At 56.1% G+C, this 26769-nt stretch overlaps 3 protein-coding genes across 9 annotated transcripts in view; 1 reads left to right on the top strand and 2 right to left on the bottom strand.

Annotated features, from left to right (window-relative positions):
- The window catches only part of SLC6A9 (solute carrier family 6 (neurotransmitter transporter, glycine), member 9), a 35640-nt gene extending 25381 nt beyond the window's left edge, over positions 1-10259 (top strand). For 4 of the 6 annotated variants that reach the window (XM_011945900.1, XM_011945890.1, XM_011945881.1 and 1 more), the window contains 9 exons: positions 3788-3920; positions 4127-4261; positions 4363-4466; positions 5150-5387; positions 5479-5613; positions 5722-5821; positions 5910-6010; positions 8718-8888; positions 9004-10259. In XM_011945900.1, the coding sequence (XP_011801290.1) occupies positions 3788-3920; positions 4127-4261; positions 4363-4466; positions 5150-5387; positions 5479-5613; positions 5722-5821; positions 5910-6010; positions 8718-8888; positions 9004-9198 (1312 nt within the window). In that variant the 3' untranslated portion in view covers positions 9199-10259. The remainder of the gene's footprint in view (positions 1-3787; positions 3921-4126; positions 4262-4362; positions 4467-5149; positions 5388-5478; positions 5614-5721; positions 5822-5909; positions 6011-8717; positions 8889-9003) is intronic. The other 2 variants (XM_011945874.1, XM_011945864.1) reach the window with 1 other exon arrangement.
- Positions 10214-14839, bottom strand: CCDC24 (coiled-coil domain containing 24). Its single transcript, XM_011945905.1, is given in 10 exon segments — positions 10214-10629; positions 10632-10804; positions 10886-10964; positions 11072-11141; positions 11599-11653; positions 12464-12541; positions 13797-13913; positions 14048-14223; positions 14431-14588; positions 14689-14839. Coding segments are annotated over 10 exon segments (957 nt in total). The 5' UTR covers positions 14693-14839; the 3' UTR covers positions 10214-10582.
- Positions 14840-15239: 400 nt separating this feature from the next.
- On the bottom strand, positions 15240-26560 carry B4GALT2 (UDP-Gal:betaGlcNAc beta 1,4- galactosyltransferase, polypeptide 2). Of its 2 annotated transcripts, none has more exons than XM_011945848.1 (7): positions 25834-26560; positions 24981-25345; positions 24537-24772; positions 21386-21576; positions 21041-21163; positions 20822-20926; positions 15240-16111 (listed from the first exon to the last, which is right to left on the bottom strand). In XM_011945848.1, the coding sequence occupies exons 2-7, from the start codon at positions 25291-25293 to the stop codon at positions 15961-15963; spliced, it is 1119 nt and encodes a 372-aa protein (XP_011801238.1). In that variant the 5' UTR covers positions 25294-25345; positions 25834-26560; the 3' UTR covers positions 15240-15960. The 2 variants fall into 2 exon arrangements, with proteins under 2 accessions (XP_011801238.1, XP_011801230.1); XM_011945840.1 differs by having other exon boundaries at positions 26391-26501.
- Positions 26561-26769: the final 209 nt, after the last annotated feature.

Here is a 26769-nt window from a genome sequence, read left to right as displayed (position 1 = left end):
TTTTGAGACAGAGTCTCACTCTGTTGACCAGGCTGGAGTGCAGTGGTGCGATCTCAGCTCACTGCAACTTCCGCCTCCCAGGTTTAAGCGATTCTCCTGCCTCAGCCTCCCTAGTAGTTGGGATTACAAGCACCTGCCTCCGTGCCTGGCTTGTTTTTGTATTTTTAGTAGAGACAGGGTTTCGACATGTTGGCCGGGCTAGTCTCGAACTCCTGACCTCAGGTGATCCACCCGCCCTGGCCTCCCAAAGTGCTGGGGTTACAGGCGTGAGCCACCATGCCCAGCTGATTTATTGAGCACCTACTAGGTACCGGGTACTGTTCTCAGAGGGGAGAGAGGGCAGGGAGGAAGACACTGTTCTCACAGAGCTGCTGTCTGACGAGAGAACAAGCAGATACTGCCGAGGGAGGCATTTTACTACATTTGAGGCATGATGTGGACTGGGCAACTTGATCTAGTCTGGGGTGATGAACCTTCCTGGAAGCTCCCAGAAACACAAAGCCTTGTGCACCCCCATCCCCAGATGCTCCAGTGGTGGTTGTCCCAGGGACCGACTCAGAGATTCCCAGCCCTGGGCCCACCCAGGGCAAAGCTCTAGAGATTTTATCAGTAGAATCAGAGGGGAAGAGCCTTCAAAGAAATCTGGCTGGTGGAGCCGCTGCACTCTACTCCCCAGCGCGGGCTGGAGCCAGGCCTGCCTAACTGGCCACTGTCCCATCCATGCAGGACACCTTCTCGGCAGCACGGCTCCCTGCTGCCCTCTCCTGGAGAGTCAGGGAAATGGCCCTGAAGAGAGCAACCCAGGCTGGCTTCAGCAAGGGAGGAAAGGAAGCACCCTTATTGTTGAGCACCTACTATGTGCCAGGCATATTATCTAAGTAGATATTAGTATCCATATTTTCAGATTCAGAGACTGCCGTTTAGAGGTTAAGGAGCTAGGCAGCAGTTGCTGTCAGAATCTGCGTGCGTTGCGCCCCTCTGGTGCTGCTGTTGCTGGGTGTGCCACGGTGAATTAGGTGGGGGCGGCTGTGCAGGTGTTTAGTCCACACTTTCCAACAACCCTTTGGACAGCTGCGCCATCTCACTGGAGTGCCACAAAAACCCTGTTAGGTAGCTTGTGTAGGGATTTTTTAAATCACCATTTTACAAATGAGGGAAGTGAATCAAAAGTCAGATGAAGAGACTGTAAAGTGAGAGAGGCTCAAAGGGTAGATTTCTGAGCCCAGCTCTGCCTCTCACCCACTCAACCTTGTCACTCAGAGTCCTCCCCTCCCTCGCCACCCTCTTCACAATCTTGCCTTCCAGTCCCCTGTGCTGGTCTGATACTTGCTACTGGGCCCTAAACCCATGACCAGGCCTTCTCACCTCTGCCGTCCCTGTGGGGCCCAGATCCTGTCCCCCAGGGTCTTCATGGCAGCTCTGGAGTCACACAGACCCCTCTCAAATCCTGGCTGTGCCACTTATTAGCTGTGGCCTTGGGAGGTCGTTCACAGTCATTTGTCCATGAAATTGGGTGGTCGTGATACCTACCTGGTTTTAAAGACAAAATGAGATGATGCAACCTAAATCACTAAGACTGCTGATAGGAGCTCAGGCAGCACAACCATAGCCCCTGTGGGACCTGTTCCTGAGGGTCCTGTTCTCAAGGCGCTTACCACCTGGCTGGGAAAATAAGATATATCACGTGGAGACGTTTTTAAAGCAATGCAGAATAATTCTGGAGATGTCATGTGTCAAGAGGCCACTTGTAAATATGTTGGGTTCCAAATGTCCTTAGGCTGTTTGATCTCAAAAGCGTGTGCTCCAAAACCAAAACCAAACAAAAAACAGAATATGGTGCCATAAAAATAAAGCTAGAATTCATCATTTGGTTTCCAGGCTAGCCTTTTAAACTCTTCAGTCCCTAACATTGTAATGCTGTATACTTGCAGTCAAAAATAATATAGGCCAGGTGTGGTGGCTCACGCCTGTAATCCCAGCACTTTGGAAGGCCGAGGCAGGAGGATCACTTGAGCCCAGGAGTTCGAGACCAGCCTGGGCAATATGGTGATACCACAACTCTACAAAAAATACAAAAATTAGCTGGGCGTGGTGGTGCACACATGTAGTCCTATCTACTCGGGAGGCTGAGGTGGGAGGATCAATTGAGCCTGGGAGTTCGAGGCTGCAGTGAGCCATGATTGTGCCATTGCACTCCAGCCTGGGCTATAGAGCAAGACCCTGTCTCAATAATAATAATATAAAACACTACCTGTTTAGCATTTATGGTTAGACAAAGTATTAAAAAATCCGTCAGGCCAGGCGCGGTGGCTCACGCCTGTAATCCCAGCACTTTGGGAGGCCAAGGCGGGCGGGTCACCTGAGGTCAGGAGTTTGAGACCAGCCTGACCAACATGGTGAAACCCTGTTTCTACTAAAAATACAAAACTTAGCTAGGCATGGTGGCGGGCACCTGTAATCCCAGCCACTCGGGAGGCTGAGGCAGGAGAATCGCTTGAACCTGGGAGGTGGAGGTTGCAGTGAGCCCTGATTGCACGAATGCACTCCAGCCTGGGTGACAGAGTGAGACTGTGTCTAAAAGAAAAAAAGAAAAAAGAAAAACCTTCAAACAAGAAATGGTTTCTTTACTTTGAATGCTGGTGCTGGAGGTAGAGCAGCTGTTCCCCGCCCTCTTCCCTGAGGGCTGGGGAGATGCCCCTGCAGGCCTATATGCCTAGCACCTAGTACAGGGCTGGGCACGTAAATGGTTGATCAAAAGATCACAGCTGGTATGGCATAGGGTGCCAGATGGAGCCACCCAGAGGGGAGAAATTTGGGTTCAATCTTTTTTTGAGATGGACTCTTACTCTGTCGCCCAGGCTAAAGTGCAGTGGCACAATCTCAGCTCACTACAACCTTCGCCTCCTGGGTTCAAGAGGTTCTCCTGCCTCAGCCTCCCAAGTAGCTGGGATTACAGGCACCCGCCATCATGCCTGGTTAATTTTTGTATTTTTGTAGAGACAGGTTTTCACTATGTTGGCCAGGCTGGTCTTGAACTCCTGACCTCAGGTGATCTACCCACCACGGCCTCCCAAAGTGCTGGGAATACAGGTGTGAGCCACCACACCTAGCCAGGGTGCAATCTTTACTGAGCATTCCACTGCCCACTGCCGCCCTCAGTTTATCAGAGATAGAGCTAATTGGTGCACGTAAAAGCTCACTGGTGGCTTCCTGGAGGACCCACCTGACCTCAGGTGATCTGCCCGCCTCGACCTCCACAGAGTGCAGGGATTACAGGCACGAACCACCACACCTGGCCAGGGTCCAGTCTTTACTGAGCATTCCACTGCCTCCCTCAGTTTATCAGAGATAGAGCTGATTGGTGCAGGTGAGATGCTCACTGGTGGCTTCCTGGAGGAGGTGACACCTGACAGGATGAGGAAAAGGCATTCCTGAAGGGAGAAACATGCAAACAAGGACCTGGGCTGAGCCCAACCGGAGACAAGAAGATCTCCTTGTGCAGAGACTGGGAAGACCACCCAAGCCTGGGGTGTGGCCTCCAGGAGCCCTTGAAGGGCCTGGGAAAGGCTGCAGAGCAGTGGACTGTGTCGGGCTCCCCAGGGGCTGCAGCAGGTGGAGGGGGCTGGGCCAGCCAGGGCTGGGCCCCTGAAGTAGCTCCCATGTCACACAAAGTGGCTGCCGGGACCTCATGACAAAGGAGGGTATGGCCCGGGTGGGCCCTGAGCCTTGGGAATTTGTTGCTGGGCAGCAGGGGCTGGCCATCCGTAACAGAGTCTCCCCTTCCCAGGCTGTACGTGCTGAAGCTGTCAGACGACATCGGGAACTTTGGGGAGGTGCGGCTGCCCCTCCTTGGCTGCCTCGGTGTCTCCTGGGTGGTCGTCTTCCTCTGCCTCATCCGAGGGGTCAAGTCTTCAGGGAAAGCAAGTACCCCTCCCCCAGCAGGGTCTGTGCCCACCCAGAAAGATCCTGACCCCTACCTGGGTTATGTGTGTGTTGCAGGGAGGGGATGCTGAAGGGACTGCAGAGCGGGAGAGGGACTGGGGGCTGGTGGTGATTAGGGAGCCAGGGTGGTGGTGCCCAGCGGAGGGGAGAGCCCGGAAGAGTCCATGGAGCCCTCTTGTGCCAGGTGGTGTACTTCACAGCCACGTTCCCCTACGTGGTGCTGACCATTCTGTTTGTCCGCGGAGTGACCCTGGAGGGAGCCTTCACCGGCATCATGTACTACCTAACCCCGCAGTGGGACAAGATCCTGGAGGCCAAGGTGGGAAGTGAGGGAAACCGGAAACCAGAAGCGGGCTGGGGAAGGGCCGGGGAGGTGCCTGCCTCTGCCCACAGCTCCTCACCGCTGGCCCCTCCCTGCAGGTGTGGGGTGATGCCGCCTCCCAGATCTTCTACTCACTGGGCTGTGCGTGGGGTGGCCTCATCACCATGGCTTCCTACAACAAGTTCCACAATAACTGTTACCGGTGCGTGCTCCCTGCTGGGCTGAGGCTGCCCCCTCCCTGCCCTCTCTGCAGCCTGATCCCAGCTCCAGTGCAGCCGTGGGCCCACCAGGCCTCCTTTCCTCTCATGATCTTGAGGTTCTGGGAATACTGGTTCTGGATGAAGTTGTTGGAGAATAGGGAGAGAGGCTTAAGCAGGAGAGAGAAGAGAGATGGGGACAGTGATGTCCCAGGGGTCTGTGAGGACTCAGGCAGCTCAGGCTCACTTAAAAATGCCCAGAACAGACCAGAAAAGGAGTTGGGGGCCAGGCTCAGTGATTCATGCCGTAATCCCAGCACTTTGAGAGGCCAAGGCGGGAGGATCACTTGAGCCCAGGAATTCAAGACAAGCCTGGGCAACATAGTGAGACCCCATCTTTCTTTATAAAACATAAAAGAAAATTAGCTGGGCGTGGTGGCACACACCTGTAGTCCCAGCTACTTAGGAGGCTGAGGTGGGAGGATTGCTTGAGACCAAGAGGTCAAGGCTACAGTGAGCTGTGATAGCACCATTGCACTCCAGCCTGGGCAACAGAGTGAGACCCTGTCTCCCACCCCCCAAAAAATAGTTGGGGGCGCCCTTGTTCCTAGAACTTTCCCTGTCTCCATGTCTCCTCTTGGCCCAAACTGGGGAGAGGGAAGCTGAACTCTGTTTTCCTCCCCATCAGGGACAGCGTCATCATCAGCATCACCAACTGTGCCACCAGCGTCTATGCGGGCTTCGTCATCTTCTCCATCCTCGGCTTCATGGCCAGTCACCTGGGGGTGGATGTGTCCCGCGTGGCAGACCACGGCCCCGGCCTGGCCTTCGTGGCTTACCCTGAGGCCCTCACACTACTTCCCATCTCCCCGCTGTGGTCTCTGCTCTTCTTCTTCATGCTCATCCTGCTGGGGCTGGGCACTCAGGTATGAGGTGCAGGACGTGGGCCGGAGGCTTGGGGGAGGGAGGGGACAGGAACAAGGGGCAGGTCCCCGATCTGACAGCCACATCCTGCAGTTCTGCCTCCTGGAGACGCTGGTCACAGCCATTGTGGATGAGGTGGGGAATGAGTGGATCCTGCAGAAAAAGACCTATGTGACCTTGGGTGTGGCTGTGGCTGGCTTCCTGCTGGGCATCCCCCTCACCAGCCAGGTAAGAGCTGAGTAAGGGAAGGGTTGGCTCAGAGTTGCCAGGACGTTCAGGGAAGGGTGGGGGAGCCCGGGCTGCAGGCGCCTCCCACAGCCCCCCACTGTTCCCCAGGCAGGCATCTACTGGCTGCTGCTGATGGACAACTATGCGGCCAGCTTCTCTTTGGTGGTCATCTCCTGCATCATGTGTGTGGCCATCATGTACATCTACGGTGAGCACTCGAGCCTCCGGCCTCCCGTCACCCGGCCCCTGGCCCGCCCACTCTGTGTTGTGGGCCTGCTGACCCCTCCTCTCTCCAGGGCACCAGAACTACTTCCAGGACATCCAGATGATGCTGGGATTCCCACCACCCCTCTTCTTTCAGATCTGCTGGCGCTTCATCTCTCCTGCCATCATCTTCGTGAGTTCCCTGGCCGGCCCCTCCCTTCCCTTTCTGCCCCTTGGCCATGTGTCCATCTCTCGGGACCCAGCGGAGGGAGAGCGGGAGCTCCCGCACCTGGCCGGAGCTCCATACCCATGACTCTGGCCTTTGGGAGGCTAAGGGAGGTTGGAGAGAGTCAGAGAGGCGTGTGGCGACTCAGAGCTGCCCGGGCCCTGGCCTCAGGTTAGGAGGGGAGTGCCACAGCCTGTATTTGACTGCAGACATTGCTCAGGCATTCCTGCCTGGCACCCCGGGGGACTCAGGAGTCAATAGGGATAGCGTGTCAGCCTCTGCCTGCTGGCCTCATCTCCCATCCCTCTAGGGAGAGTGTTCCAGGGCCTTGGCTATGTGGTGGGAACCAGTGTTCCAGCAGCAGCCCAAGGCTGGTAGACCAGGCTGTGAAATCAGATGTCAGCTCTACATGGGGGCAATCTGCAAGCCTTCCAGGCAGTGAGGTGGGCTGGCTTGGGTGGGGGGTGTTCCAGGTTTTATGAATATTCAACAGCTGAGAAATTCCCATCAGGGAGCTGAATTGGTGGAAGGAATCCACCACGGCAAGGAAGCAGGCACTTTCCACACACCGTTCCCATGTAACCCGTGGTAGAGCTCTCCAAGGTGTCATTGTTATCCCCACTTTACAGATGAGGAAATTGAAGCACGGGGATAAGTAATCGGCCCATGGTCACACAGCTAATAAGAGGCAGAGCCACAATTCAAATCAGGTAGTCCAATTCCAAGCCTGGGCCAGCGCCACACTAGAAGCACCTCTGCAGGAGGGAGGAATGGTCCAGGGGCTAAAACCGTATGACTTGGCTCCTTCCTGTTTGGGGTGGGATTCGGTCACTCCACAGAGGACAGGCAGGGCCATCTCTGAGTGACAGTGAGAGGGCTGGCCCAGTGGCCCGAGCAGTGTTCGGAGCCACACTCTTGTCATGTTTAATGCCTCAGTGGCACAGGGGGCTAAGCACCGGACTTCCCCTGTGGCTCATGTTTCTGAATAAAGGCCTGTGGAGGGCTGAGGTCTCTACCCCATAGGGTGTGGGATGTCCCCGAGCCTGGCACAGGCTCTCCCTCTGGCCACTGGCCCAGCTTTGAAACAGGAGGAGTGGAAGTGTTGGTGGTGGGAGGCAGGGGAGGGCAGGCACCACCACCCCAGAGTGCCATGCCTTCTGGGGCAGTGGCCCAAGGGGAGCTCAGCCTCTGCGGCTCTGAGGGTCTCCCAGTATTCAGACTAGATTGATGTCCTGGGGAGAGACCAGGGGGCACCTGCCAAGGGCAGTGGGGAGGAAGGAGACAAGCACAAAAAGGATCTGTAGGGGCAGCCTTGGCTGGGATCTGGTGTCTCCACAAGATTGAGGCACAGCGGGTGGGGCCCTTCCTGTGCCCAGGAAGCCAGGCTGGAGTTACCTTTAGGGGAGCCTAGAGTCCTCTCCTTGGGGTAACTCTAGCCTGGCTTTCTGGGCTGTTGTGTTTTCTCTGGGGGCTTTCTTTTTTCATATTTCTGAAAAGCTCTTTTTGACAAACTCCACCCTTCTGTCAGCGCAAATGAGGGATTTGTCCACACGTAGGTCAGGATCTGTTCCATTTAGGAAACCTGTTATAAGCTCCCATCGTGTGCAGCATCCCCGGAGGGTCCTCCAGTTTGGATGTGGGTCTTGCATTCTAGAATATGGCCCTGTGCTTCAGGATGGGGCTGGAACCTCAGGAGGAGGGTGCTGGGACACCCTCCCACCCAGGCCCTCTGGGTGACCCGCCAGCCACTGCCTGTGTTTCTGCCTCCTTTCACTCCTTTTGTTGCTGCAGCCACAAGTCTTATTTCCAGTCTCACTCATCTCTTTCCAAGGAGGCTCCCTAGAGCACCGCAGCCCGACACTCACCATTTCAGCCCGTGGAACTTCCCCAGGCTGAATGTCCCTGTCTCCACGGCCGTAGACAGGCAGGGCTTTGCCCTACCCTCTTTCCATCCTCCTCTGCCTCTCTGTACAAATCAGTTCAAATCAACACAAGAGACTGTGGCAGGCACTGTACTGGGCACTGCACCCCCAAAGTTGATGCAATCCCAGGAGCTCCCAGGTCTATGGGAACATTAAACCAAGCCACTCTAAGGGAAGCAGGTGGAAAACGCCGAGGGGAGGCCCTGCAGGAGGAAATGGGGGAAATCTGGGATGGCTTCTTGAAGGAGAGGGCACTGGCATAGGGTTTGACAGAGGAAGATGCGGAGGATGATTCCCCAGAATAAATGAAGAGAGGATGGGAAACACTGGGTGTGACTGAAACACTGAGGGCGGGGTAGTGTGGCAGGCAAGACAATTTGAGGTCACACTGCCAGGTGACAGCCTAACGGTCCAGGATGTGGCCTTACTTCAGTTGGCCAGGGGAAGCCATAGCGAGTCTTTGAGCAGAACTGATTGACTTCCAAAGGCAGCAGCAGCTCGACTGTGCTCGGCCAGTTCAGGACCGCGGCAAAGACAGACTTCCCTCCACAGAGCCTTCCTGCCCACAGTGCCCCGGTCCCCTGGCCCTGCCTGCTTCTTCCACGGCACAGATGTTGACAGCTGTCCCTGTTTTGCCCCAAATGCCCCTTTCTAGTTTGGGAAGCCAGAGAGGAAAGGGTGCTGGTAGAGGGATGGCCTGGGTCTGGGCTCTGGGCCGGCCTCATGCCCACTCCCACGCCTGCCCCGTGCAGTTTATTCTAGTTTTCACTGTGATCCAGTACCAGCCGATCACCTACAACCACTACCAGTACCCAGGCTGGGCCGTGGCCATTGGCTTCCTCATGGCTCTGTCCTCCGTCCTCTGCATCCCCCTCTACGCCATGTTCCGGCTCTGCCGCACAGACGGGGACACCCTCCTCCAGGTGAGGGCGGGGGAAGGCTGGGTAGCCAGGCGAAATGGGAGGGGCCGGCTGGAAGGGGCTTAAGGGCTCCCCCCTGACGTGCTCTGCCCCTGTGCCCCATGCCTACCTCATGCAGCGTTTGAAAAATGCCACAAAGCCAAGCAGAGACTGGGGCCCTGCCCTCCTGGAGCACCGGACTGGGCGCTACGCCCCCACCATAATCCCCTCTCCTGACGACGGCTTCGAGGTCCAGCCACTGCACCCGGACAAGGCCCAGATCCCCATTGTGGGCAGTAATGGCTCCAGCCGCCTCCAGGACTCCCGGATATGAGCACAGCTGCCAGGGGAGTGGCCCCACCCCCACCCCGTGCTCCCAACACAGAGACTGGCGAGGCAGAGGCCAGGTGTCTCCGCCTGCCCCCTGCCACGCCCTGGCCAGGACAGCTGCTGTCATCTTGGTCACTACTGCTAGTGCAGTCATTCGTGCTCGTGCCCCCAGTGTTTACACGTCCTTTGGATGCCAAGATGGCAGCTGTGGGGAGGGGCGGGAGTGGAGGGTTGCTGGGAGGTCCAAAGCACTTTGGAGGGGTCTCGGGCCAGGTCCCCAGCGGTCTGGGCGGCTTTACGTGGCCTCTGATACCCTTATACCCTGCCCTGAGCTGAGGTTCTGGGTGGGCCTCCAGCCCCATGGCTAGCGCTCCTGCCCTCAGAGCAGACCCCAGCCTCTGCCAGGCACATTTGGCTCTTCCTCCCTAGGGGCAGGATGAGGGGCTGGGGGCTGTGCAGTGTTACTTGTCAGGCTGTGCTGCCCAGCCCCGTTTATCTGTGTAATTATTTTTGTAAACGTTGTATTCTCTGTGGTCGCCACCTCCGCACCCCCAGCCTCGGGTCCAGTCTGTCTTCCAGGCCTGCTTGCACCTCACTGGGCTGCTCCGGGGTCTCTGCCCCTCATTCCAGCCCTGGCTGTCAGGCCCAGCCAGCAGAGGACCGTGACCCAGCAGCCTGCCCAAAGCATTTGTTTCTGGGGGATGGGATGGGGGCTGCTCCACAGGAGGTTTGAGGCCAGCGCCCCGGGGAAGGGGACCCTGCACGACACCCCCTTGCCCTTCCTCCATCAGGCTAAAGGCCCAGTCTTCCCAAATGTGCTGCCCTTATTCATGTGCCAAATGGCCCCAGCCCACATGCCCCTCCCCTCTCCGGAGTGGGAGCCCCTTCTGAAGTGTCTGAATTCCTGAAGTGTCCATTTGTCCGTCCTCTGTGCAGTGACAGCCCCGGCCAAGCCACCTCTAATCCTCTGTAGCAATAACGGTGCGCCGCCCATCCCTGCCCATCGTGCGCCACTAAGATTTTAAAGTCCATAGATTTTAATGAAATTTCTATTCCTGTCTCTGAGTGGCTGCTGTGCTTTGTCTGGGTCCCCCAGGGGACAAGAGTCAGGCTGGAATGGGACCTCTGTCTGCCAGGCCTTTGTGGAGGCCTGGGAGGAGAAAGGCCAAAGGCTTTGATGATTGGGACCGATGCCCAGCCACTCAGCTCCAGACACCAGGGATTTGGCAAGGGGGTGGGGCAAGGGCCAGACAGACCAACAGCCTTGGGGTCCTGGCAAGAGCTCGTCCAAGACCAGATCTGAAGCTGGCTAGGCCAAGGCAGCTGAGGCAGCAGTGGCAGATGGGTGCGTCCTGGCAGAAGCCAGAGCCTACTCGGTGACCAGCCCTTCAGGCTGGGGCCTGGGGTGCTGCACTGGACATGGGCTTGGAAGCTGACCTTCCCTGGGGCTGTACTGAAGCTGCCGACCCCAGCGGTGGGTAGCGGCCTGGCCTCGAGGTCGAAGGCAGGGCTCCAGAGGAGGTGCAGGCAGGCAGCACTGGAGAGGTGCAACCCCACAGAAAGGAAGCAGGGGTCTGAGGCCCTGCATGGAGGACCACAAGGGCCACTGCCTGGACAGGAAGGAGTAAGTGTGGGGGGTGGTGGTCTGATCCTTCAGTCCACCCTGCCCTGTGTCTACTGTTGCGGTTTACCTGTGGTTGGGAGAGACACAAGAAGGCCCCACAGATGCCTGCAGCTCCTGCTCCATGGCCTTCTTCTGTTCCTTTAGCTCTGAAGGAGAGATTCGGCTGAGCCAGTGCCCAGCTCTTCTAGGGTGTGTACAAGTGTAGGGTGGGAGCAGGAGGCTGGGTGTTCTGGGCCCTGATCTGTGTCCTGACCTGCCAGGGTGGGCTCCAGGACTGCCTCCGAGGGGTGGCAAGGCCTCATATACTCCTCTTCCAGGCAGCGCTGCAGGGAGAGGCAGGGAGAGCTGCGTCAGTGCCCAGACTTAAGGTAGGGGTGGGGCAAGGCAGGATACAGAGACCAAGATCCCTAGGGCATGCCCATGTAGCCCCTTCAGCCCATCCACCGTGAGGGCAGCCATGTCCCCCAGGGAATACCAGCCTTGCAGAAGAGCTGAGTTTGGCAAGATAGTGGTGGGGCCTGTACCCAGACTCAGGTAAAGTAAGGAGGCGAAAGACCTAAAATGGTTGGCCCTGGCCTTAAAGGCTCAGTTAGAATCCTGGGCCTCTAGGATTTTGCAGGTTCACACAAGCATGTATCCCTGAGAAACGGATGCAGGACTCACACAGCCTGTACACGCACCTATGCATGCACGCAGGTACATGGGCCTCACCCAGGTGAGAAGCATGAGAGTCTACGCTCAGCAGTGAGGCTCGGGGGAGAGCCCAGGGCCTCGGCTCACCTGCAGGATGGGGATCTCCCTCTCCAAGGTGTGACACTCCTCCTCCAGAAGGCCCCTGGGACATGAGGGAGCAGCAGCCAGAACCCGAGACATAGGACCAGGGCTCAGCTGAGTCCACCACATGGTCCCAACCTCCAGCCTCAGCAGGAGCCCCACCCCACCTGTCCTTCCTCAGCCCACACTGCCCTCTGCTTCTTGGTGGGCTGCCCCAGCATAGACTTCTGGCCCCCACAAGGCTCTTTCTGGGCAGGAAGTGTCTTCCCCTCACCTACCTCACCCTGGCAGGCATCCTTCTCTCTCCCGCACTTCTGCACTGTGATTCTACTTGCCTCCATCTTCCTTCACATCACAGCCCTTCCTCTGCTTAAAATCCTCTGTGGCGACCCCCAGTGTCAAGATATTTATATTTATTTTTAAAACAGGGTCTTGCTCTGCCACCCATCATGACTCACTGTAGCCTTGCCTTCCAGGGCTCAATCAACCCCCTCTCACCTCAGCCTCCCAAGTAGCTGGTACAGGCGTGCACCACCATGCCCAGCTACTTTCTGTATGTTTTGGTAGAGATGGGGTTTTGCCATGTTGCCCAAGCTGGTTTCGAACTCCTGGGCCCAAATGATCCTCTTGCCTCAGCCTCCCAAATTGCTGAGATTATAGGCAGGCTCGGCCATGGCATCTGTACTTGGCTGCTTCCTGAAAGCAACCTCACTAGTTCTACAGCAGCCAGCTCTTTCCACCTCTCAGCCTGACACACATGGGTCTCCCCACCAAGTATGTTACCTTCCTCCTGTCTCACAATCCCAGCACGTCAAGATCCATCCCTGTCTCCACCCCTGCCTACACACATGCAGGTGCCCCTGGGCCTCACCTCAGGTGTCTGGCCACCTGGTCAATGTTGGACACGTTCAGTTGGTCCTTGATGATGCTGAGATCTCTGTGACCGCTGCTGGCAATGAAGTCACTATCACTCTCCCCATGTTGCTCACCCCAGGCCTTCAGGACCCAAACATCACTTCTCTTAGACAACTGTCTTTCTTTTCTCACAAAGGCAATATAATATAGTGCAGAATAAGAGTTTGGGAGCCTAGTTTTGCAAATGAGCTCTGCTACCCTTCATTGTGTGTGACTTCAGACAAAGCACTTATCTCTTCTGAGCTTTAGTTTCTTTTCTTTTTGTTTTTTTTTGAGACAAGATTGTGCTCTGTTGCTCAGGCTGGAGTGCAGTAGCACCATCTTGGCTCACTGCAGCCTTGACCTCCCAGGCTCAAGTGCTCTTCCCACATCAGCCTCCTGAGTAGCTGGGACTATAGGTGTGCACCACCACAGCTGTTCAATTTTTTGCACAAATGGGGTCTCACTATGTTGCCCAGGCTTCTTCTCCTTCTTCTTCTTTTTTTTTTTTTTTTTTTTTAGAGACAGGGTCATTGTCACCCAGGTTGGAGTGCACAGGTGCAATCATAGCTCACTGAAGCCCCGAATTCCTGAGCTTAAGCAATTATCCCACCTCAGCTTTCCAAGTAGCTGGGAATCCAGGCATGTGCCACCACGCCTAATTTTTTTTTTCACTTTTTGTAAAGATGGGGTCTCCCTGTGTTGCCCAGGCTAATCTCAAACTCCTGGCCTCAAGCCATCCTCCTGCCTCAGCCTCCCAAAGTGCTGGGATTACAGGCATGAGCCACTATGCCTGGCCTTTAATTTCTTCTTGTGCAAAGTGCAGACTTTGCCCACCTCACACCTCAGGCTGTGTGAGGATTAGAATAAGAAGTTGCTGCCATCCACTCATGAATATTTTATCTCATTCAGTCCCAGCTGTAAATACCATTTGTAGCCATCCTCTTCAGCTCTCCCTGCCTCCCTAACCCAGCCCTCACTCCTGTTCTCTAGGCCAGAGGAGCAATCGCCTGCTGGACATGGCTTCCTTTCTTCCCTTTTCCTACAAAGCTCTTCTCTCTTTCATCTCCCTGAAAACTGCTCCTCATACTACAACACGCAGACCAAACCACTTTCTCCAGGAAGCTTTGCCTGTCCCCAGGCTAGGCAGGTGTTTCCTCTGGGTTTTGGTAGCCCTCATGTGCTGATCTCTATCACAAGTGGCGGTGGAAGTGACTGGAACCTCCTGCATGGAGCCAGGTGCAACCCACCAGTTGGCTAGGGCCCTCTGCCAAGCAGGGACAGATCCCTCTCTCCTGCCATCACCTTACCTGGGCCCACCACCTCTCATCTGGAATATCTCCTGTTCTGGCAAATCACACCTGGGCTCCTCCAAGGCAAAGTGCAGGACCCTGGGGCTATATTGGACCCAAGCTTGGGCCTGGTCCCTGCAGAAGGTGCACAGGAAGGAAGATGAGGCTCCTTTCTGGAAACCACAGAAAAGGCAACCCTGGCTCTTTGTTAGGGGCAGGGCTAGCCCACCTGGTATCTGGGGAAAGGACCCAGGCCTGGGGGCTCCCACCTGCCCTCACAGATGGCTTTGTGGCGGAGACCCTGGAGCAACTGCCGGAGTTCCTGGCGCAAGAGGTCCTTTAGGAGAGGCGGTGGTGCCAGAAGAGAAGAGGGGTCAGAGATGGGGCGGGAGCTTGGGGCTTGAGAGGATCGAGCCTCTTGGAGCAGTGCCCGTAACATCGCCACCTGCAAGGAGAGCTGGGATACCTTGCGACTGGGGAGGGGAGTGACCGGAATGGTGGGGGCTGGGGAGTGAGGGAGAGGACGGAGTCAAAGGGGAGAGGGTCAGAACAGTGAGACCCAACAGGATCTCGGGAGTTCCCCAGCAGGGCCAGAGACCGCAGGAGGTGGGAAATCACATCCAGGGGCGTGGCCCACCTTCCCTCTCCCCACCTCCGCCCGCAGCTCCAGGCTCAGGTCCACCGCCGCCTCCCCTAGAATCCTCTTCACTTCGGGTCGCTCCCGGAGCGGAATGTGCTCCTCCACCAGCTCCCACAGCGAGGGGGAGTGACGAAGCATGACCCACCCGCGCCGCCGTCCCCAGCTCAGACCTGCAGGCCGCAGGTCAGAGTGCGGGAGGTACCGCGGGCCCGCCGGCAACGCTCACCAAGCCCCGCCGCTCTATGAGGCCCGCCCTCTCCCAAGCCCCACCCATGCTCTGCCGCCGGTCCCCTCAGCTGGGATTGCCCCGTCCAGAACCGCCATTCCTTGGCGCGCTCTTCCGCCAGGCTTTTGGCCAACTCGTAAGCCGCGGGCCCAGAAGCCAGGCAGTGGGAAGCAGCGCCTTAGCCCCACCTCTTCCGCGTGGCCATCACCCGGGAAACCACGCCGCGACCCTAGGCCCCGCCCCCTCCCGTGTGTGGTCCGGCGGGCGGCGCATGCCGGCTGGGAGTTCAGACTTACCTCAGTGCTCCACCGAGCCCTGACCCCAAGCACTTTGGGCTCGGCCCTGGGCACCTTTAGGCCTCAGGGAACGTGTTAAGACCTGAGAAATCTGGGTCCATGGGTTTATTATTTCGTCGCCTCCACTGGCCCGGAAGCAGTGCAAGGACAAACTTCCCCTTAAGGCCGGTGGAAGCCTAGGCCAGGATGGCCCGGGTCAGGTTTACTTGTTGGGCCAGGTACCCCAAGTGCCCTTCCACCACAACACACTCAGGGTAACCATGTTCAGGGACCCGACCCCCACCCCCAGACAAGGGAGCTGCTCCATTCACGTTTTTTACTAAAGCACCCACACAAGTTTCTGTGCAATGTACAAACACGAGCCGGCCCTGGGGCTCCTGCCTCCTCTCTCAGACAGGGAGGTAGGAACCAGACTTACTGATCCAAGCCCCACCTGCCTCCCATGCAAAGGCCAACCCCAAGATCCCAGGCAGCGACACCGCATCCCCTCTGGTCCCCTCCTAGGGCAGCTCCTCAGCAGGGGGCGCACCAAAGCTTGCCCCCTACAATGTTGAATGAAAAAGGTTTCCCCTCCCCTGGGAGCAAGGGGGTTCCCAAGAGCTGAGAATTCCCCCTGGAAGAGACACTGCCCCCTAGACATACCTCCCACCCTTCCAGGCCCTAGGGGACTCAAGGGGGGAAACTGAGGCACAGAGAGGTGGAGTGACCTAGCCCAGGCCACTCCGCGAGGCAGTGCAGGGGCTGGCCCGACCCTGACAGTGACTGGGGCTGGGCTAGGGGGAGGGGGTCAGGAAGGAGGGTTGACTCCAAAGAGGGCCACACTTGAAGAGCCTGCCCAGGCAGGAGGCCCCCAAAGTGGGTTCTGAAACTTCCAGGTATAGCTAGGGGGCCTACTGAAGACCCTCGGAAAACAAAGCCCACAGTCTGTCCTGGAGGTCCTCCACAGAGCAGCTGCCAGCCAGGCTGTGGTCAGTCCTCTGGCAGGCAATCCTCGGCACCGAGAGCCTCTGTCCATTAGTGTCAGCCCCGAGGGGGCCACGACGGGGGCCGCCCAATGTCCACTGTGATATTGGTGAAGAGTGGTTGCCGAGACACCTCCAAGACCTGGTACCGCACTGACCCAATGCCGTCCCGCTTCATGGTCAGCTTCGTGTTTTGAATCTTGGTAAACCTAGATAGGATGGAAATGGTCTGTATCAGGGCTAACAACTGTAAACTACAAATAAAATCCTACATCCGCCAGTCAACTAAATGGACCCCCTTTTGGCCAAGGTGACCCCAGAGAAACCTTAAAAACAGGGTTTCCAGCCATGATGGGAAGGGACGTCAAACATGCCTTGTTATACCCACTCCCTTTTGCAGTTTAGATACAACAAATGACCAGGATTAACATCAAAGCAGAGATCACAAGACTGAGAGAATGCATTCTTTGTGTCAATAAGATACATAATTATAAATAGGATCTAAGGCCATGCCAGGCAAAGGTTAAGTCATGCACCTCTGCACTTAAAGAACAGACTATGCTCTAACTGCTGCAAGGATTTTCTTTTTCTGTAGCAGCTAAACAAGTACTGGACTTGAGATAACCAATATTAAAACGATTTGCATAATGTGGTAATATATTAAAGCTAAAAATAATAGAAAAATATTTGCAGCTCACCCACTGCCAGATGCTGACCCCTACGCCCCTGTTCCACAAGCCATAACTATAGCTTTGGTGGGACAAGAGACTGATTTCAGTAACTTTCTCCTGATAAGACCATCGGCTGTGAACTGGTTCTAGCCAGTTTACAGAGGCTGCACACTTGAGTACTTTTGTCTTTTTGACGTATAGGGCCTAACTGCAATACATTTAAATATTAAGTCTCCACCCCAAAGTGAACGTGGATGGTATATAACATGCATGTTTGTTCAATATGCATATGTCAGGATCCCCTCCATGAATATTCATAGCTCCTCCAATAACCTATTGACCAATCCATTCAACTAAAATTCCTATCTCACTCCTCCCTCCCTCGAAGTGCCTGTTAAGGCTTTGGCTGGAGGCTCTGCTTCCTAGGCAATCGGATGGCCAGCCTGCAGGTTGTAACCCTTTATAAAGGAGAAATAAAGTCTCTTTTTCAAATTTGATATAGTGATTTATTTATTTATTTATTTATTTTTTGAGACAGAGTGCAATAGCGCCATCTCAGCTCACTGCAACCTCCGCCTCCCAGGTTCAAGCAATTCTCCTGCCTCAGCCTTCCGAGTAGCTGGGATTACAGATGCCTGCCACTGCACCCAGCTATTTTCAGTAGAGATGGGGTTTCACCATGTTGGTCAGGCTGGTCTCAAACTCCAAACCTCAGATGATCTGCCCACCTTGACCTCCCAAAGTGCTGGGATTATAGGTGTGAGCCACCTCATCCAGCTGATCTAGTGATTTTTAAGTTACCACCACCAAACCCGATATGGGATCTCTGTGGCCTAAGCTTAAGCCATCCTGGCTCCTTCCAGGGTTGACTTGGCAGGAGCCCTTTTGCTCTTGCATTGGCCCTCAAAACAGAGATCTCACCTGCTTCAGTCAGAAAACAGAAGTCTGACACCCTCACAAATCTCTCAGCTCAGTTTTTTTTTTTTAAAGACAGAGTCTTGCTCTGTTGCCCATGCTGGAGTGCAGTGGTGCAATCTCAGCTCACTGCAACCTCTGCCTCTTGGGTTCAAGTGATTCTCCTGCCTCAGCCTCCTGAGTAGCTGAGACTACAGGTGCACACCACCATGTCCGGCTTTTTGTTTTGTTTTGGTTTTTTGAGATGGAGTCTTGCTCTGTTGCCCAGGATAGGAGTGCAGTGGTGCGATCTCAGCTCACTGCAACCTCTGCCTCCTGGGTTCAAGAGGTTGCCTCTCAACCTCCTGCCTCAGTCTCCAGAGTAGGTGGGATTACAGTTGCTCGCCACCATGCCCAGCTAATTTTTTTGGTATTTTTAGTAAAGATGGGGTTCACCATTTTGGCCAGGCTGGTCTCAAACTACTGACCTCAGGTGATCTGCCCACATTGGCCTCCCAAAGTGCAGGGATTACAGGCATGAGCCACCGTGCCCAGTCTTTTTTTTTTTTTGTATTTTTAGTAGAGACAAGGTTTCACTATGTTGGCCAGGCTGATCTCGAACTCCTGACCTCAAGTGATCTGCCTGCCTTGGCCTCCCAAAGTGCTGGGATTACAGGCACAAACCACAGTATGAGGTCAGCTCGGACCTTTCTATGCCTGAGACCAGGCATCCCACAGGCATCTCAAGCGCAATCAGATGCATCATTTTTACTCCCCACGCCTGTGCCATTTTCTCTGTTCCTCGTTCTTTAGTGACTCTTTCGCTAGCTATTGAGCACCACCACGTGCCAGGCTGTGCTCTAAGCACCAAGGCTACCACCATAGCCATGACAGGTGGGGTCCTTCCTCTCAGGGCAAGTTGGCTTCTCTAGGGGAGGCAGGTAACAGAGAAAACATTGGAGTGCTAAGAGAGACAAGAGGGCATATGTGACATTGAGCTGAGGGCACGAACAGAGCACTCCAGGCAGAGGTCAGAGCACATGCTGACCCTAAATTGGGAAGATTTTGCACAGCTGAGTGGCTAAACCTGAATGGGACACCTAGAAAAGCAGAATATTAGCCTGGAGGTTCAATTACACCGTGCAAGGGCAGGGCTCTAAGTCAGCGTGAGCAGTTCATATTTTCATTCTCACAGAATGAAATGTATAAAGGCTCTAAGAAATGTTTAACCCAGTTTGGGGGGCAAGCCATAAACAGGGAAACCAGTTAGAGGCCACTGCAGTAGTCCAGGCAGGATCCCAGAGGTTGAACTAGGGTAAAGGTAGTAAAGGGGGAAAGCAAATGGACTCAAATGTTTTAGGGGTGGCAGTGATACAACTTGCTGATGGATTTGGATATGTAGGGTGAGGAAAAGAATAATCCAGAACTCCCGGATTTTAGGCAACAGCAACTACGTAGAGAGAGTTCACAGAGTTTGTGAACTCTGAATTTGGTATCAGGCTGGCTGGGAGAAGGGCCTACAGGGTTTGTGAAATGTAAACAAGAGCTTCCTGACGCTGCTCTGTGACTTGTGCTAAACTTTCTGGGGGTGGGAGACTCAGAGTCGTCATACCCAATCCGTGAATCCAACATTCACAGAGTTCTTTAAGCCAGAAACTTCTTGCTATCTTGCCGCCTCTATAACCAAGCCAGACATGTGTAATTGATGGTGGCACCCAGGCAGGCTACTCCTGAAACAGGACCAAGGCTCCTGGCGTGTACTGTGGAGCTCCACTCCTCCCCCAGATGCCCTGAAGCCCATCTTCTCTTGATCTCTTACCCGTTTCCTGCTGACCAGTTTTCATCAGAACTGCTTTTTCATCAGCTCCCTGCACTCCCCAGTGCCTCATGCTTCTCTGAGGCACCAACCCCACACCAGGGCTACAAACCACCTCCCCCACTCCTACCCCCGTGTTCAGAGTCGAAAAACCCTCCTGCTCAAGCTGGAGACACAGCATCTCCATCCCCAGACCCTGTCCCACCATGCTCCCTTGGACTCCTTAGATTCCTTCAGGCCGGGCTGACTATCTCTCCTGCTCCACCCAGCGGCTATGCCAGGCTTTCGCCTTCCTAAAGCTCAAACAGTGTGCCTTCCAAACACAAACCCCACCCCGCTTCTCCCTGCTTCAGGTTCTTCCATGACTCCCCAGTCCTCTGGGACAAAAGTTAAACTCCCATCTGGTATTCAAGACCCCTGACACTTACATGGTGAAAGGGCAACAGAAGAAAAACCCCTAACATCCAGACCTGACTTTCCCTCCACCCCACTGTCACTATCAGCCTTCAGAGATCTTAAAATCAAATAGCTTCAGACTCTCGGCATGTATCATACACGTTCACATTCCAGACTCTTCCGGATATGATTTCCCCTTATCCAGGCTGGTTTCCTCTATTAGCCTGGGGAATGTAACACTGTGCCCAAGGCAGGCGTGAGGCAAATCTTTGTTAAATGAGTAACTATTTCAAACTCCAGTTTACCATCGCCTCTTCCAGGAAGCCTTCCATCACCAATCCTTCTTCTGCCAAGAGAACACCTTGCCTTGATCACCTTGTGCTATAACTGCCTGTTTCTATAACTATTTCCCTGCCTATAATGAACTTTGTAAGGAAAAGCACAGATTGGGTATGACTACTCTGGATCTCCCATCCCCAGAAAGTTTAGCACAAGTCACAGAGCAGCCTCAAGAAGCCCAGGAAGCCCTTGTTTACATTTCACACACCCTTTAGGCCCTTCTCCCAGCCAGCCTGATACCAAATGTGGCTACTTCCTAAGAGATACACCCACCTCCTTCAATTTCAGAGGGGTGGGCATTGTGTTTCCACACCCCCTTCCCATCCTGCTCAGGTCCCCTTTGTCGGGTCCACAGGAGCTGTGCCCAGCACCCACTGGCTCTTGTCCTATCTGTCCCAGCAGGGCTCCCACAGGTGCACAAGTGAGGTCTGCGAGGGCACCAACAGGAATGCAATCTACTCAATTACTATTTAGGCCCTGACATTAAATTCTAGTCACCTCTAGGCATCAGGCCAGGGGTAAGTGATATTGGGCTGAGGCTAGGCTGGGGGTTCGGGGACAACGATCAGGGGTACCAGCAGTCACCTCTAGGACTCAAGGGCCTTGGATCACCTCAGGGAATCAGTGGCACTGGGAGTCACCTCTTTGGAGTCAAGGATGCTTGGAGATCCCCCACTGGGGGGTCAGGCATTGGGCAACTTGGGGTTAAGAGCTGGGGATATTGGGAAGTTGCCTCTGGGGAGTAAGGGGTGAGGGTGCTGGGGTCACCTCTGGGGAGTAAGGGTGAGGGGTGCTGGGGTCACCTCTGAGGGTTGGGTTCGTTATGCTTGTCGCGGTCGTGCTTGATCATGCGGTAGCGGCCGATTCGGATGTCTGGGCGTGAGATCTTCATCCCAGTCAGGGAGATCCTGAGGATAGGGTTGGACAGACTAGAACAGGCCCCAGGAAGGGCAAGGAACCCCACCCAGTCTGTACCTCACCCCCCACCCACCCAGCCTATTCCCCATCCCATGCTTACTCACCGGTTGAAGATGTCATCATCCTCGCCACCCCAGCCCCAGTACTCATTGGGGAAGCCATTGATTCTCAGAAACTGAGCCTTACTCAGGCCTGACACACCTCCAAAGTAGCCAGCATAGGGCAGCCTGTGGCATGGGAAGTCAGGCGTCAGTAAGTCTCCCAAGGAGACTCCAGGGGAAGAACCAGAGACTGGGTTGGGGGGAATGTCCAGTGGGGTCCAGGGGGGATCCAGCCTCACCAGTGGGGTCTGGGCTGGGGCCAGGAGCAAGTGGGGCCCTGGGGCTGGAAGTGGGTCTGTGTCTGGTAGGGGCAGGAGGGCTGGGTCTAGCTGAGAAGACAGCCCTCACCGGAAGCCAAACTTGTCCATGGCAATGGCAAAGTGGCGGGGTTGGTCGCCGCAGCGGTATAGGTTGCGGTCATCCATGGGGACCAGGTCCACATCGCTGAAGATGAAGCAGTCATAGGCGGCATCCTCCTTCAGCGCCTCTAGGAAGCCCACGTTGAGCAGCTTGGCCCGGTTGAAGGTGTCCTCACCATGCTGGGTGAGGGGAGGAGCAGATCAGCTCTGGGCCTGTGACCAGCAAGCACCTGCCCTTTGCCACTCTCCAGAGCAGTCTCTGGGGATTTACCAGTCCCCTCGCTGCCTGGCTCCTCCAGGCTCTCAGGATCTAGTCCAGCTTCTCCACCGGGATCTGGCCTGCAAAAGCCTTTCACATGTGGCTCCAACCTCCTCTCTGGCCACTGCCCTCATATCCTGAGGCCCAGCCACACAACATCCCTCAGCAGCCCCAGAATATGCCAGACTCTTCCTTGCCTCCAGGCCTTGGGGTTAGCAGTACCTGTGCTTGTCACACTCAGGGCTGGAGCAGCTCCCCTGACCAAACTTCCCCACCCCAGTACACTTACTCCTTCCTTCCCATGGGCTTCCTTTATGCCAATACCCAATGACAACGATGGGTGGAGTTCTCATCTCATTCGCTCATTCAAACACGCCCTGCGGCTCTCTCTCCTTTGTGCTAGTGGGGATTCTGGAGATGGCCAGCCCTGGTCCCATTCCTGTTGTGTATAGAGTCATGCAGTAAGACAAACAACGAATGCCCCAAATGACCAGTGTCTAAGATGCAGGAGCCATGGGGACTGCGCCAGGAGCCTCAGGCTCCCTGGAGCTGCATCCAGCTGCCTGGGCAGCCTCTGAGACCAGGACATGTCTGGGCTAGAGTCACTTGTCTCTCCAACAAAATGACAAGCAGAGGGCCTACAGGCAGTCACAGCCCAGTGAGTCTGGGGTCCCCTGAGAATTGGGGCTGCAGGAGTCCTGGCCATGCAGGCCTAAGCACCAAACTCGGGACTAGCAGGGAGCATTCAATGGGAGAAGCTGACCCCTGAGCCCCTGCCCCAACCCACAGCCTCCAGGCTAGAGCCAGAAAGCTTCCTGGAGAGGGGGTCGGTGAGCGGCCTTTCTGGAATGAGTGGAGAGAAAGGCCCTCCTCTCCACCAGCAAAGCCACTGCTGGAAGAGGTGGCAGCTGCTCCCCTCTGGAACCCTGACCTGCCCAACCTCACCGGCTCTCTTCCCTCCCTCTCCTGCACCTCCTCTTCTCCCAGCCCTTGGAGAGACCGTCACTTTCCTCCCAGCTCATCAGCACTCCTTCTGACCTCTCACCAGCAAGGAGCCCTGTGTCTCTCCCACATGGCTCATAAACATGCTCAATCCTCTCCCATCTGAAAAAACAAACCTCCCTCCAGCCACCATCCTACCTTTTGCCTTCCCTTCTCAGCAGGAATTTTTTTTAAAAGAGTTGTCTCTAATTGGTTACTTCCATTTCGTCAAATCCGATTCCTTCTTCAACCCACTGCAATCTGCTTCCGCCCCCACCATGCCCCTGAAATGGCTCTCGCTGGGCCCACCTTGTTGCTAAATCCACTGGACGAGTCCTGGTCCACATCCCTCCTCACACCCCCACAGTGCCCATGCAGCTGCCACGTCTCCTTCCTGACACTGACTGCCGGGTTTCCGGGATCCCACACTCCCCTAGGTCTCCTCCGGCCCTTCTGGCCAAGCCTCTCAGCCTCTGTAGTGGTGTCTTTCTCCCTCCATCCCTGAAGTGCTGGCTTCTTCCTCTCATGCCCCTTGCTACCTGGCAGGTCAGACGTTGTTGGTTTTAGGGACCAGACCATCTACATCCTGGTGCTCCCAGATCCCTCTCTCCACTGCAGACCTCCCTTCTGGGTCCAGACTCATTTGTCTAACTGCCTGCTAAACATGTACTTCCCACAGGCACTCAAACTCATCACACGCAAGAAAGGCTTCAGAGTCACACTCCCCCAGAGCTGGCCCAGCTCCTGTGTCCCCATCTCACTCACAGGCACAGCCATCCCCACAGCCAACAGCCGAGGCGGAAACCCTTGCGCTGTCCTGACGTCGCTCTTGTCTAACTCTCCACTACTTGCGCAACATCCCCACTTCTTCCCCGCAACTCCCGCCCCACTCATCCGCAGGGTCACCGCCTCTCTCCTGGGCATTGTCCTCTCTTCCAGATGGGCCACCTTGCCTCTAATCTCCCCTTTCCATCCATGCTCCATATGCAACTAGAGCAACCTTTCTACAAGGCAAACACGCAAGTCACTCCCCTTACAACCTTACATGGTGCCCTGCCACCTTTGCACTAGACTTACTGCCAGCATGCCTCCCAAGACGCTTCTCAGTTTGACCTCCAACTCCTCCAGCCTCGTCTTTGCTACCCAGCCCACATGCTGGACACATAGTCCACACCTCAGCCAATAATTTGTGAACACAAGGCCAGTTCTCTCACTGGGCCTGCACCCTCCAAGTCCCTCTGCCTAGAATGCTGGCTTCTCTAGACCCTGACGCCTGTTCATCCCTCAAGACCCATCCCAGCAACTGCTTCCCAACCCCAGGGCTGGGCCAGGGCCCTCCGTGCTCCCACGGCCCCCTGCTCCACCTCCACTTGCACCCCATCATATGGGAGGGACCCAAGTCCAAGACTAGGAGGTCTCTGTGGTCGGGGGGTGGGGGGGACCTGCATCAGAAGTCCCTTCTGGGACCCAGTGGCCAGTCCTAGCCAGGCCCACCAAAAGCCTTAAGATGCTGAGCTGAGTGCCCTGGCCTCAGCTGTGGCTGGCACCTACCCCAAAGGGTTCTGCAGGCTTCATCCTTCTTTCAGGGTTTAACTCCCTCTCCTCAGAGCCCTCAACACCTCCTCCTACAGCATACCCTAGGCCTGCACCACCATGGGGTGAGGCCTGCCAAGGCTAGAGTGGGGCTCAACCCCTTCTGAGAACATGCACACCCCTGCCAGTGTGCATGCCAATATTCACATGCACACACTGTGTGCACACATTGCTGTGCACACTGACAAACACAGACTACCCATGCCCAGGTACATCCACATGTCCACATGGCCATGGGCAGACAAGGACCCACAAATGCCCCAACCCACATATACACCAACAGGCACATGGGCCCCCACATGGGCACCTGGTTGATGACATAGACACCGTAGCGCAGCCGCTGCCGCCTCAAGATGGGGTGTAGATAGTGGAGCCAGTAGCGCAGGTGGTGTTCCCGGTGTCTAAAGGGGATGATGACCGCCACCGTCTGGGCTGGGGTGCAGTCGGGCGGTGTGTATCGGCCACCCATGAGCACGCCTGGGTTCTCCCTCTGCACCCGCTCCAGGGGCATGGGTGAGGTGAACTCGATCAGCAGTCTGCCCACTGCAGGCAGGACAGTGTCAGGAATCAGGCCAGAATCCACAGATACCAGCCCCCACCCTCAGCCTGGGGGTGGGCTAGGGAACCCCAAGAATAGCCCTCTTACAACAGACCTGGACCCTTGGCACCCCCATGGGTCCGGATGCCATTTCTCTAGTCAAATCAATAAAACACTGTTTCCCCACAGGCCGGCCCTACCCTCCAGGCTCACCAAGACCAGGTGGCGAGTCAGGACAGGGTGGCAGCATAGGAGCCGTGGGACCGGGCCGGGCACTGGGGACCTCAGGGAGCCGGGAGCTAGACGCGGTGGCGTTGGGCCGGGAGCAGTTGCTGCTGCTGCTGCTGCTGCTGGCAGCTGGGTGGAGAGCACGGGCAGGGCCTCGGGCACTGAAGCGGCTGAAGAAGGCCAGGTGCTGGGCGTAGACGTCAAAGTAGAGGATGACGGCCACAAGGAAGTGCAGCAGGCAGAGAAGGAGCACAGCCTTGCAGACGCGCTCCAGCGTCCCCCCCAGCAGTCTGCTCATCCCGCAGGCGGCCGCTGGCCCGCCCAGTGGGCCCGGGCATCCGGCTGCCGGCCTGAGCAGGGTGGGAGGGAAACAGATCCAGCAGGTCAGGGCAGGACAAGCAAGGCTGCCCACCTACCTCCCACCCAGCTGCCCACAGTCGTGGGCCACACCTCACACTGACCTGCTCATACCTTTTCCTGCTCACAGACTCACGGACTTACCTGCAGACACCCAGGCACAGTTCCCGGCAACTCAATACTCACGTCCTCAAGCACACCCCACTACTAAGCCACATACAATTACCTTCCTCCACCTCACGGACACACACACTCAGGCACTCACCCTGATTGCACAACTCTAAACACACTCACACATTCCCAGGAACACAGACATGTGAACTCTGACCACACTGGTTTGTACCTAAGCATGGAGACATGTTTACCTATAGACCCCCATGTGCCCCTGTGCCTCTGAGAACAGACACCCCACAGGGCCGCATCCTTAACCCAGAACTCATGGCTTTGGGAAGAGGGAAGAGACGGAATACTGTGCACCTACCATGGAGGAGCGCCTTATACTCATGACTGCATTTAGTCCTTCCAGGAGCCATGGTGGGAAGTGGTTTGGTCATTCAGACCCCAGGCCAGGCCAACTGGGACCAGGCTGGGAAGTTGCCCTCAGCATCCGGGGGGCCCAAATACAGACTGGATGTCTACAGAATCCCTTCCCACTGGAGCAAAACGTCAAAATATGGGGCGGGGCAGGGGACACCCCTCGCTTAAGACCTCAAAGCCAGCCCCTTGGGACTGGGACCAAGACTCTGGGCCCTGTCCAGCACAGCTGGTTCTGATTCCCGGAACGGGATGCTTGGGCCTGGAGACGGGCACAGCACCGGGCATGGCAGGAAGGGGTCTTGCCTGGGCGACGGCTCCAGCTGTGGTTCCAAGAGAGCAGCAGCCACTTCTGGCAGTGCTTCAGGGAGCAGGGCGAGTCTCACAGGCACACAGAATCACAGGGACACCCTGGTCCCAGCTAGTCACCCACACTCAGACACACAGAGAACTACAGTCACAGACACACCCGGGTGACAGTAACACACGAAGTCCCACACTCACAAACAAAGCCACTGCTCCTGGACTTCCACAGCCATACATCCAGACTCCCAGGCAGCTCACATCCAGACCCACGTGCAGACATTCCCACTCTCCCTCCAGCGCAGGGGTTCTGGGTCAGGCTGGTGGCCAGGCTGAGGGGTGCGTTTGGGCGGGGCTGGCAGGCTGAACACGTGGCACCCGGGGAGGGGCAGGACGCACAGTCCGGGTGGGTGTGGAGCCTGGGGGAAGGGGAAGTGGGTGGAGGGCAGGGGATGAGGCAAAGGCCAAGGGGAAACGTGTATGGAACGCCTCCCCGCGCCACGAGGCCGGGGCGAGCGAGGACAATGAGGGAGGCCGGCTGGACGCGGGCGGAGGAGCCCAGGAGGGGCGCCGGGGTGGG

Source organism: Colobus angolensis, unplaced genomic scaffold (genome assembly GCF_000951035.1).
Source record: "Colobus angolensis palliatus isolate OR3802 unplaced genomic scaffold, Cang.pa_1.0 Scaffold106, whole genome shotgun sequence".
NCBI lineage: Eukaryota > Metazoa > Chordata > Mammalia > Primates > Cercopithecidae > Colobus > Colobus angolensis.
This window is presented reverse-complemented; position numbering and strand designations above follow the sequence as displayed.

What these genes read in the sequence shown, in the direction of transcription:
- B4GALT2 (XM_011945840.1), bottom strand. Translation starts at nt 26,425, where the DNA reads ATGGCTGTGGAAGTCCAGGAGCAGTGGCTTTGTTT. An exon ending in GTGTCTATGTCATCAACCAG is followed by an intron (nt 21,577 to 24,536) that starts GTGCCCATGTGG and finishes CCCCTCACCCAG; the next exon opens with CATGGTGAGGACACCTTCAA. An exon ending in AACGAACCCAACCCTCAGAG is followed by an intron (nt 16,112 to 20,821) that starts GTGACCCCAGCA and finishes CATCCTATCTAG; the next exon opens with GTTTACCAAGATTCAAAACA.